At 47.3% G+C, this 12,814-nt stretch overlaps 1 protein-coding gene across 1 annotated transcript in view; it reads left to right on the plus strand.

The window, feature by feature from the left end:
- LOC135984063 (dedicator of cytokinesis protein 2-like) overlaps window positions 1–12,814 on the plus strand; it is a 202,590-nt gene that overhangs the window by 77,016 nt on the left and 112,760 nt on the right. The window contains exon 19 of the mRNA XM_065598501.1: window positions 11,295–11,392. Coding sequence (XP_065454573.1) covers window positions 11,295–11,392 — 98 coding nt within the window. The remainder of the gene's footprint in view (window positions 1–11,294; window positions 11,393–12,814) is intronic.

Here is a 12,814-nt window from a genome sequence, read left to right on the forward strand (position 1 = left end):
AACCTCTTACATAAACTGAAGTAAGCTTTGGCTTAAGGAGATAGGAAAACTGTCAGTATCAAGACATATAATTGATTTTCTCATAGCAACAAAAAGAGTTAGCCTCACAAACCTATTTATCCTAATACAGGCCTAGGAGGTTTCTTTTTGCCTCTTAGTACCTGGAATGCATGTACTCAGAACAAAGGTAAGGTGCATCCATTGTGCATATACACCGGTGCAGTTTCTTCCTTTCAAGAGTCTGACCAGTGGTGAGTACAGTATCCAGACAGCCTTCTGAAACCAAGCATTGTTAAATTTTAATAGTAGGAACAAAGCTGCTTCTTCGAGGAGTGTCCCTCTGGGTGCTCCACTTTAGACGTCTTGACGCCCTATTGGAGAGCGATAGACCCTATGAGGGCAAGCTCGAATGGAGGCTCACAGAGCAAAGTGAAATCCTCAACCTCGGCATCCGCAGAGCCGAAAAGAAACTCGTTACTGAGCGGCGCAGTGGTGCCATCTGCTGTACCTACACCACCCAGCGCAAAGCCCTTGGCACCGGCGATTACAATTCACATTGTTATACTTATAAGAAGCACACAGGATTTTTACAGGGGAGAAGGCAGCACGCCGCATTTATTGAGAATACAGCAGTTAGCATATGTTTTTTAATTACACACACACCATGCACACAGTTTTGCCAGTTGATGTTTATAGTTACCAGTTTAGAGTTTGGATTAATTTAATGGCCAGCCAGATTGGTTGCAGAGAGGGGAGCAGGGCGTTGTTGGTTGAGATTTGATGCTTTTGGAGTGTGGCAAGACAAACCCAAAGTTTTATGGCAAAGCACCCTGCTTTTATAGGTTTTTTGTTGTTGTTGAAGTTTATGGATTTTGCTGTGTTCGTTTATGACCGGTTACTTTTTAATTTGTGTTATTTTTTGATGTTAACATTTTAAAACACCTTTGAGAGGGTTATTTTGTTTTGGATTTGATTTAATTAATTGTTTTTAGGGGTGCCAGCCTTTACCTTAGGATTGTTAATTTGCCCTAAGGGGAAAGACATTGTAAATTAAAGCTTACTACATTTTATAACCAAAACAAGGCCTATTCCTCTGCAACGCTTCAGTTCCGCATAGCTAATTATGCAGCTCTACTGGCGAAATACATGCACACCATCTTTTTGAAAATATCAGAATTTATTGACAATTTGCCCGATGATAAAAAAGACAATTTAAAGCAAATATTGCTGAAGGACATCTCATCGCCAGGATGGCCTTGCAGGCCTCTCTTGACTCTGCAGACACGGCAGCATGGTCCACCGCAACATCTGTGGTTTATGTGCTGGGCATCCTGGCTCTATCTCTCAGGGTCCCCCAAGGGAGGTCCAGGCAACAGTCAAGAACTTACCATTCGAAGACCCAAAATTATTTGCGGCCAAAATGGATGAATCTTTCCACACCCTTAAAGACTCAAGGGCAACCTGGAAATCCCTGGGTATCTACACAGCTGCAAATAAAAAGAAACAGGACAGGTATTATACCCAGAGCTTCTGATCACCACCATACGCACAAAATAGACAGTAAGACCAATGCCGCAAGCAAAGGCAAACCAGACATCGACAGCCACAAAACCAACCTTCAACATCCCAACAATCCAAAATTAGACAGCAATTTTTAAGGTGTGGTTGAGGGCACGAGACAACCACTCACTCTAATGCTAGAAACAGAAACTGCCTCCCGACCATTCGGAGATCGTTTGTCACCTTTTCACCTAGTCTGGTGCAGCATCATGACAGGCAGATGAGTTTTAGAAATGATCCAAACTGGTTACTCCATCCCCTTTATCTTCAGCTCACCCACCCTCCCTCCCTGTCCCTCTTCAGGGACCCCTCTCTTGAGTCACTGTTGCAACAAGAAATAAATAATCTTATTTATCTAGGTGCAGTGGAACCTGTACCAACTCAACACAGAGGGAAAGGGTTCTATTCAAATTTATTTTCTCACGCAGAAAAAGACAGGCAGATGGAGACCCATATTGGATCTAAGGAAACTCAACAAATTTGTAAAAACCCAACATTTCAAGATGGTGACAGTATCAACCATAATTCCAGTGTTAGAAAAGGGGGACTGGCTCTTGGCCCTCGACCAGCAGGAGGCGTATTTCCACATTACCATCCACTCATCACACAGAAGATTCTTGAGGCCCATCCTAGAGAAACAACACTTCCATACAAAGCACTAGCCTTTGGTTTGTCCACTGCCCCAAGGGTTTTCTCCAAAGTTCTAGCTGGCATGGTGGCACACCTCCGCAGACACGGAGTCATGATATTTCCATACTTGGATGATTGCCTCGTAAGGGCACAAACACAACAAGAAGCAATAAACGCCACACCGAGTATAACCCTTTCACAAGCCTAGGGTCATAGATAGATGAATAAAAGTCCACACTGATTCCTGTCCAGAAATTGGAATTAATAGGAGCCTGTCCCGACTGTTCAATAGCAACAGCAATGCTACCTCAACAATGCTTCATCAGACTAGTCAGTTTAATTTAGACATTGATGGACAGCTCATAAACATCAGCCAGAACATATTTACAGCTCTTGGGGCATATGTCAGCAACAGCATTTGTTGTCAAACACATCAGATTTCACATGAGATGCCTGCAGGCCTGGCTTTGAACCCCACAGGCACAACCTAAACAGATGTGTTCTAATGCCACGCAGGGTCAAAGACTCCCTAAAATGGTGGACACAACCAAAGAACGTCTGTTCAGGAGTCCCATTTCTACAAAGAACTCCAACCATGACAATCATTGTTGACAACAGGGCGTGCCACTACCCCTGAAATGGATCTTTACTGGCTCCCGGTGGAGCAGATTACTGTCATATCTGTGAAAAAGGTCCACAGTAATTGTCTTCAGTACACAGCAGTTTACTGAGGAGGAATTACATAAGCTGTAAAGGGTTATATTAAGCACATAACTCCTATGTTAGACATTAAGTGCTAGATATTAAGAGCTATACATTCCTCTTAGCGAGTCTCTCTTTCACAAACATACACAAACAGGTCCTGCGCTAGCCTCACGCAGTTCCTGCTTGACAAACAGAGAAGGTGGTTACCAATTTTATAGATGGTGTATTTCCTCCTGGTCTGTTCTTTTCAGCCCTCTGGTCTGTCTCGGACTCCCTTCAGGCAAGGCCTTGTTTGCTTTGAGACCCCTCTGGTCACAGTCCTACTCAAGCCCACGGAGCAGAGTTTTAGCTACTCTGTCTAGCAGCGTTGCTTCTTCAAGCGTCAATTAAGGAATCCCAGCCATAGTAATTTACTATCATAGAATATCAGGGTTGGAAGGGACCTCAGGAGGTCATCTAGTCCAACCCCCTGCTCAAAGCAGGACCAATTCCCAATAAATCATCACAGCCAGGGCTTTGTCAAGCCGGGCCTTAAAAACCTCCAAGGAAGGAGATTCCACCACCTCCCTAGGTAACCCATTCCAGTGCCTCCCCACCCTCCTAGTGAAATAGTGTTTCCTAATATCCAACCTAGACCTCTCCCACTGCAACTTGAGACCATTGCTCCTTGTTCTGTCATCTGCCATCACTGAGAACAGCCGAGCTCCATCCTCTTTGGAACCCCCCTTCAGGTAGTTGAAAGCAGCTATCAAATCCCCCCTCATTCTTCTCTTCTGCAGACTAAACAATCCCAGTTCCTTCAGCCTCTCCTCATAAGTCATGTGCTCCAGACCCCTAATCATTTTTGTTGCCCTCCGCTGGACTCTTTCCAATATTTCCACATCTTTCTTGTAGTGTGGGGCCCAAAACTGGACACAGTACTCCAGATGAGGCCTCACCAATGTCGAATAAAGGGGAACGATCACGTTCCTCGATCTGCTGGCAATGCCCCTACTTATACAGCCCAAAATGCCATTAGCCTTCTTGGCAACAAGAGCACACTGTTGACTCATATCCAGCTTCTTGTCCACTGTGACCCCTAGGTCCTTTTCTGCAGAACTGCTACCTAGCCATTCGGTCCCTAGTCTGTAGCAGTGCATAGGATTCTTCCGTCCTAAGTGCAGGACTCTGCACTTGTCCTTGTTGAACCCCATCAGGTTTTTTTTGTCCCAATCCTCTAATTTGACTAGGTCCCTCTGTATCTGATCCCTACCCTCCAGCGTATCTACCACGCCTCCCAGTTTAATGTCATCTGGAAACTTGCTGAGAGTGCAGTCCACACCATCCTCCAGATCATTAATAAAGATATTAAACAAAACCGGCCCCAGGACCGACCCTTGGGGCACTCCGCTTGAAATCGGCTGCCAACTAGACATGGAGCCATTGATCACTACCCATTGAGCCCAACGATCTAGCCAGCTTTCTATCCACCTTACAGTCCATTCATCCAGCCCATACTTCTTTAACTTGGCGGCAAGAATACTGTGGGAGATCGTATCAAAAGCTTTGCTAAAGTCAAGGAATAACACATCCACTGCTTTCCCTTCATCCACAGAGCCAGTTATCTCATCATAGAAGGCAATTAGGTTAGTCAGGCACGACTTCCCCTTGGTGAATCCATGCTGACTGTTCCTGATCACTTTCCTCTCCTCTAAGTGTTTCATCATTGATTCCTTGAGGACCTGCTCCATGATTTTTCCAGGGACTGAGGTGAGGTTGACTGGCCTGTAGTTCCCCGGATCCTCCTCCTTCCCTTTTTTAAAGATCGGCACTACATTAGCCTTTTTCCAGTCATCCGGGACCTCCCCCGATCGCCATGAGTTTTCAAAGATGATGGCCAATGGCTCCGCAATCACATCCGCCAACTCCTTTAGCACCCTCGGATGCAGCGCATCCGGCCCCATGGATTTGTGCTCATCCAGTTTTTCTAAATAGTCCCAAACCACTTCTTTCTCCACGCAGGGCTGGTCACCTCCTCCCCATACTGTGCTGCCCAGTCCAGCAGTCTGGGAGCTGACTTTGTTTGTGAAGACAGAGGCAAAAAAAGCATTGAGTACATTAGCTTTTTCCACATCCTCTGTCACTAGGTTGCCTCCCTCATTCAGTAAGGGGCCCACACTTTCCTTGACTTCCTTCTTGTTGCTAACATACCTGAAGAAACCCTTCTTGTTACTCTTAATATCTCTTGCTAGCTGCAACTCCAAGTACGATTTGGCCTTCCTGATTTCACTCATGCATGCCTGAGCGATATTTTTATACTCCTCCCTGGTCACCTGTCCAATCTTCCACTTCTTGTAAGCTTCTTTTTTGCGTTTAAGGTCAGCAAGGATTTCACTGTTAAGCCAAGCTGGTCGCCTGCCATATTTACTATTCTTTCTACACGTCAGGATGGTTTGTTCCTGCAACTGCAATAAGGATTTTTTAAAATACAGCCAGCTCTCCTGGACCCCTTTGCCCTTCATGTTATTCTCCCAGGGGATCCTGCCCATCTGTTCCCTGAGGGAGTCAAAGTCTGCTTTTCTGAAGTCCAGGGTCCGTATTCTGCTGCTGTCCTTTCTTCCTTGTGTCAGGATCCTGAACTCGACCATCTCATGGTCACTGCCTCCCAGGTTCCCATCCACTTTTGCTTCCCCTACTAATTCTTCCCTGTTTGTGAGCAGCAGGTCAAGAAAAGCTCTGTCCCTAGTTGGTTCCTCCAGCACTTGCACCAGGAAATTGTCCCCTACACTTTCCAAAAACTTCCTGGATTGTCTGTGCACCACTGTATTGCTCTCCCAGCAGATATCAGGGTGATTAAAGTCTCCCATGAGAACCAGGGCCTGCGATCTAGCAACTTCTGTTAGTTGCTGGAAGAACGCCTCGTCCACCTCATCCCCCTGGTCTGGTGGTCTATAGCAGACTCCGACCACGACATCACCCTTGTTGCTCACACTTCTCAACTTTATCCAGAGACTCTCAGGTTTTTCTGCAGTTTCATACTGGAGCTCTGAGCAGTCATACTCCTCTCTTACATACAATGCAACTCCCCCACCTTTTCTGCCCTGCCTGTCCTTCCTGAACAGTTTATATCCATCCATGACAGAACTCCAGTCATGTGAGTTATCCCACCAAGTCTCTGTTATTCCAATGACATCATAGTTCCATGACTGTGCCAGGACTTCCAGTTCTCCCTGCTTGTTTCCCAGGCTTCTTGCATTTGTGTATAGGCACTTAAGATAACTCATCGATCGTCCCTCTTTCTCAGTATGAGACAGGAGTCCTCCCCTCTTGCGCTCTCATGCTTCCTCCCAGGATCCCATTTCCCCACTTACCTCAGGGCTTTGGTCTCCTTCCCCTGGTGAACCTAGTTTAAAGCCCTCCTCACTAGGTTAGCCAGCCTGCTTGCGAAGATGCTGTTCCCTCTCTTCGTTAGGTGGAGCCTGTCTCTGCCTAGCACTCCTCCTCCTTGGAACACCATCTCATGGTCGAAGAATCCAAAGCCTTCTCTCCGACACCACCTGTGTAGCCATTCGTTGACTTCCACGATTCGACAATCTCAACCCAGGCCTTTTCCTTGCACAGGGAGGATGGACGAGAACACCACTTGCACCTCAAACTCCTTTATCCTTCTTCCCAGAGCCACATAGTCTGCAGTGATCCGCTCAAGGTCATTCTTGGCAGTATCATTGGTTCCCACGTGGAGAAGCAGGAAGGGGTAGCGATCCGAGGGCTTGATGAGTCTCGGCAGTCTCTCCATCACATTGTGTATCCTAGCTCCTGGCAAGCAGCAGACCTCTCGGTTTTCCCGGTCGGGGTGGCAGATAGATGACTCAGTCCCCCTGAGGAGGGAGTCCCCGACCACCACCACCCTCCTCCTCCTCTTGGGAGTGGTGGTTGTGGAACCCTCATCCCTAGGACAGTGCATCTTTTGCCTTCCAATCGGTGGAGTCTCCTTCTGGTCCCTTCCTTCAGATGTGTCATCTAGTCCACTCTCCGCATTAGTACCTGTAGAGAGAACATGGAAACGATTGCTCACCTGTATCTCCATTGCTGGTACATGGACGCTCCTCTTTCTCCTTCTGGAGGTCACATGCTGCCAAACCTCTTCACAATCCTTCTGTCCCTGCTGCGCATGCTCTGAATCTTCAGAACATTGTGGCCGTAGAAGCATCTCCTGACGTCTGTCCAGGAAATCTTCATTTTCCCTTATGCAACGCAGAGTCGATACTCGTTTCTCCAGACCTCGAACCTTCTCTTCCAATATGGAGACCAGCTTGCACTTTGTACAGACAAAGTCGCTTCTGTCCTGTGGAAGAAAGACAAACATGGCACAACCTGTGCAGGTTACAACAGCTGATCGCTCACCATCCATATCGCCTTCCCCTTAAGAGCTTCCTCAGCTGTTGCAGTAACTAGTCAGAGAAACCCACAGATGAAAGCCTCAGTGTGCTCGCCCCAGGCAAACGCCCTCTGTTAGCCTCTGCTGTTCGCCGCTCAGCTGGTTTGCTGCTGACTGCCCTTGTATACCAGTCAGGGTCACTCAAGGCCCACTTGGAACAAAGCACTCCCAATTCACACTTTTTTCAAACAAACAAGCAAGCAATCAAGCACACGGTCAAACTGACAAACTGTCCCAGCAACAGACACTCAGATACTTACCAACACAGCCCCCCTAATGCAGCACTTAGCGTACCTCCTCTCGGACAGATCCCAGACAAACGCTCTCTGTTAGCCTCTGCTGTTCGCCGCTTGATTCTTCTACTCTTTTCCCTCGAAGGAGTCACATGTCTTAAAAGCAAGCCTAGAGGGCGTATGGTTACTAATTTTTGCCTAATTAGTATTTTAGAAGGGGAAGGAGGGGTGGTACTGAACGAAGATCACCCCACATATGTTCTTATGTTGCTTAGGCTGAACGGCATGATTAGATATTCATAGTAGCCATATAAAGTATGAAAGATGGTCTTCCAATCATCTCTCTCATGCATTTGCACTACATTATAGGCTCCACTCATGTCTAACTTCATGAAAATATGCGCTGCCCATAACCGGTCTAAGAGCTCATTTATAAGTGGGAGCGGTTTCATACAGTTAACTTGTTCAGGGCCATGTAGTCAATACATGGCTGCAAAGAGTCGTCCTTCTTCTTGACAATAAAGTTTGGAGAGACCTCTGGGGATGTGGACAGGTGGATGACACCCTTCTGAATGTTCTCCTACAAGTACATTTGGATAGCCTGAAGTTTCAGGTTCAAAGAGAGCATATATGTGACCAAAAGGATCTTGGCTTTAGGCTGGAGATTGATCAGGCAATCGGAAGTCCCATGTGGGGGCAGGATGTCTGCCTTCCTCGTCTCAGAAACATTGGCAAAGTCACAATATTTGTGGGGGATCTCGGCCGCAGCAAGTGTAGCTGTAGGGGGCGGTCAGGGTCCTAGCAGTCTTGTTCCTTGATGATCAAAGTCTTCCAGTGGGTGACATGAACCACAGAGCATACTGGTCTGGTTCTCAGCTCCTGGGAGGCAGGATAACCGGCAATACTGGGAGCTAAAGTGTAGGGTCTCCTACCAACAAACGTGGGGGTCATGGGTGGTTAGCCAGGACATGTCTAGGATGACCACTCATGGGAGCCCAGATTAATCCAAATTGGGGTGTTTCCTGATGTGCCCGGAGGGTGATAACCTTTAGCGGCAAGGTCTGGTGGGTTATTGTTCTGTGGAGAGAAGAGACCCATCAACGGTCTCGATCCGATCTGAAGAGTTCTTGTGCATGGTGGGAACTGCATGGGCTGTGGCAAAGTTCAAGTCCATAACATTACCTGAGGCCCCTGAGTTGACTTGGGTCTCTAGTTGAATTTCTGAACTTATCAGCAGTTGAATTATAGAGATATTTCAGAAACTGACTTGGGGGTCCTGCTGTGCCCATTATGGCCCATGGGTGCTGTTAACTACTAGAGGAGAGAGAAGACCTGTTCTGCCTGGATTGATTCCTTGGGGCATGGGACTTGGTGTTTCCTGGTCCCAGTTCTGCCCAAGTCTTCACCAGACACATCAAGGCAAGATGTCTGGGTTTCCTACAGTATAAGCACAAGCCTAATGCTGGACATCGGTGTTTCTCAGATTCAGAGACTTGTGGACAAACCTGGTTGGCTTGCTAGAGCTCTGATGCCAGTGAAGAACCTCATGGCTCAGGAGTCATGAACTGGAAAATTGAGGTACCCTTGTGGTGCCGCTCCATGAGGCAATCGTTGATTCAGATGCACAAGTCAATCAGATCAAACGAGGCAGAGACTCCACCTGTGTGAGCTTGTCTTTTATATAATTTAATCCTAGGTGGAAATGCTGGTGCTGTGCCGCCTCATTGCACCCGATGGCAGAACCCAAACAATGAAATTAAGTGGCATATTTGGCAACGGGCCGATGTCCCTGCTGTAAGGCCTGAAGGGTCGTCTCAGTGGTTGGTATACAGTTGGGGTCATCAGAGATAATGGATGTGGCTTGAATGAATTCCTCTAATTTTCACAAAAGGGGGCTGGACTGTTCCAGGAGGGGAGAAGCCCAGGCCAATGCCTCCCCAGTCAACAAGCTTAAGATGATCCCCACACAGGACTGGTCCAGTAAGAACAGGAGCTGATGTTGGTTCGCGAACACCCAAAATGTGTCCTGCATGCCATCAATTTGTCAGGCAGGAGAATCTCAGCTCTGGGGCGGGAGTGGAGTCGGAGGAGCCAGCAGAACAACTTTCACCTGCAAGGCCAAATTCTGTGACTGCAGGACAATTACTTGCACCTGCACATTGTGAACAGCATCCACCAGTTCTGCTGGGGCCTTAATGGGGTCCATGCGTGCTCCAAGGACCCCTGGTCCTGATTTTTTAGGGCTGTTCAATACGTCAGGTGACTGGGATGAGGGTGGTCTAGCTTCGTGGTCAGAGCAGGCGTTGGGACTCAAGCATCCAAGCCAGGGACTAGGGTCAGAGCCAGAGTCAGCAGTCAGAAGCTGGAGCCGAGGTTCAAACAGGACGTCAGGAACAGGATATCAGAGCCAAGGGTCAAGCTGGAGTCAGTAGCCAGAAGCCAGAATCGTGGATCAAACCGGGGAGCAGAAACTGGAGCAAGCAGGTGTCAGGCAAAGAGGAGTTCAAGACAGTGGCAGGACAGAGGCAAGGCAGGAGCAGCAGGAACAGGGTTAGAGAGGAGCAGGCACAGCATTAGGCATGAGCATTGAGCAGCCAGTTAGCTGCTGGCTTAAGAACTGGGCCGCTGTCCCCTTCAGCTAATCATATGGCATGACCAATCAGGCAGTCTGCTGCAGGCCAGCTATCCTGATGAGGCCACTTGGAGACTGGCTCTGCTGCAGGCCCTGATTCCTGACAGATCAGTATTTTTAATCTTTCAAACTGGCCGGTTAAAAGGTGTGTGTCTGGATGTTTGCTTCCAGAATGTGGCCACAGACCATAGTGACCCAACAGGACCCACAAGCTAGTGGAGACTTTCTGTTCAGTTTTCACAGTGGTCCTGTCCTAGAATGTGTAGTGCTTTTGTGTGCTTGCAGTTGAGGTCATGGCTTTTCAGACAGTTTCTATTTAGGACTCTGTAACCATGTGTCAAGCTTTAGTTCAGTGCAAGTAGAAGGGAGGGAAGCAGAGATGGATGTGTAAGCACTCATATTCTCAGGGCAGCCCTGGGCCTACCTGGCCATAGCATAAATGGATTGATTGACATGCAGGCTAACCCTGGCTTCCTCTGACCTGTGAGCAGATGGGAATTGGGGCAGGAGTTGTACTTGTTCAGGAGACTCCTTCACCCAAGGAAGCCACCAGATCACTTTTTTGATTTTTCTTTTGTTTTTTTGCCTCCTTTCTTTTCCTTGTAACATATGCAGAAATGAAATGCCACATCTCATGTCAACATTATCATCGAAGCTGTGAAAGCCAGCAGGGAATTCTCAGACCAGCAAGGCCCAATTCTCCTTTCACTCACACCACTGGCACTCCATTGACTTCAGTGGAATTACTACTGACTGGTGCAGGTGGGAGTGAGTGGAGAATCATGCCACAGTCACTCCTGCCAGGGTCATTCAGCCACTTTCCTCATAGGTAACAGAGGGTCCTGTGGCACCTTTTAAGACTAACATACGTCTGTTAGTCTTAAAAGGTGCCACAGGACCCTCTGTTACTTTTTACAGATTCAGACTAACACGGCTACCCCTCTGATACTTTTCCTCATAGGGAGCATTTCTGAATGCTGACTTGGGCAGTGGATGTGGGAGAGGCTGGTTGGGGGATAGGGAGAACTGGCTGACTTGGAGGTGCAGCCAAAGGGCTCAGTCAGTGCCTAGGTCGATAGCAAATAAGGACTGAATGAATGAGTTTGTTTCCATGCAGTTGACCTTCTGGGGCTGCTGAAGTGGCGGTCAAAGCCCAACCTCCTGGCTGGAAACCTCCAGAAGCTAATGAAGGTGGATGGAGGAGAAGTCATCAAGGTAAGAAGGATTCTTGGCAGCCTAGCTCTTCAGAGCTTCTCCTGGGCCAACCCCCTTTGTCCCACAGGAAGAACATCCCATATCCCCATTCCAAACAGCTGCCGCTTTCCACCCCTTTAGAAAGAGAGAACTGGAAAGTGAAGATTCAGCAGGCAAAGCCTGGTGAACAGGGCCCGGGAAGAGTGGGCAAGGGAGCTGACGATTTAGCAGTGAGGATATAGGCCAGTGCCATGCTGAGTGGCGTGTGTAGACAGCTCCAGCCTGGAACAGGGAGAGGCTATCCTTTTCTCTTTAGCTCTGGGAGACCCCACCTGGGATCTGATGCTCAGCTCTGGACACCTCATTGCCAGAGAGATAGTTACTGACAAACTGTTTGGAGCTCAGAGAAGAACCACAGAAATATTGAGGGGTCACAGGCTGAGTTGTTGCTGATATTGTAGTGACATCCAAGGGGCCTAACAGGGATCAGGGCCCACTGGGCTAGGTGCAGCACAGGCAGAGGGAGGCAGGTATGGGAAGAGACCAGGGAGCCACAACAACTGGTATGTGTGTTCCCCCTCAGAGCAGCCACCTGCTCTGTTCCACTGCCTGCCTCCGAGCGGCTCTGCTCCCCTTTTTACAGCCCAGCCTTCAGCTTTTGCAGGCTTTGCAGGGGTGTCTGGGCAGGGCTGTTCCATAACTCCATGGAGTTATGGATAACCATCACACACATCCTACCCGCAGGTCATGAACAGCCAGTGAAATGCTGCCATGATGCTTCTAACTTGGCCTTTCATTGGCGAATGGTAGCAGATATGGGGAGTTTCTGTATCTCTGAGGGGCATGAACCATGGTGGAATGAGGAGGGATCAAATGAAACAAAGAAAAGGGGGGATTTAGGCCAAGTATGAGGAGAACTCTCCTGTCAGGGAGATGGATAAGGATGGAAAATTGTCTTCCAGGGAAGAGCTGGGATAGGGTGGGTTAACTGATTTAAATCAAGTGATTTAAATGACCTATTTTAATCATGATTTAAATCAGCAGGCAAGAAACCTTTTAAACTCATCTATTTTAACTGTGTTTTGCATTTGTAATTTTCCTAAAGAGAGGTTGATTCTCATTGGTTGGAAACCACTAAATATGTTGATTTGCAGCCAAATGTAGTCTTTACACTAAATTTGGTTCTTCTTTTTGCTAACCAGGAAGATACACTGTATCTATACACATTAATTTAAGCTATTACATAACCTAACTTACATTTATTCAGCTTCTTAATTTTTACATGTTTATTGTATTAGAAAATGTTGAATGATGCATTTCTTATTTACTTGATGATTAATTTTTTATTTGTGATTTGTATCAAGCTGTATTTTAATGGAAATTCAAATTCATTACAATAGAAACAGAATTTTTAATTAAAACTACCTTAAATTTGCTGAAAAC

Source organism: Chrysemys picta, chromosome 5, assembly GCF_011386835.1.
Source record: "Chrysemys picta bellii isolate R12L10 chromosome 5, ASM1138683v2, whole genome shotgun sequence".
NCBI classification, from domain to species: domain Eukaryota; kingdom Metazoa; phylum Chordata; order Testudines; family Emydidae; genus Chrysemys; species Chrysemys picta.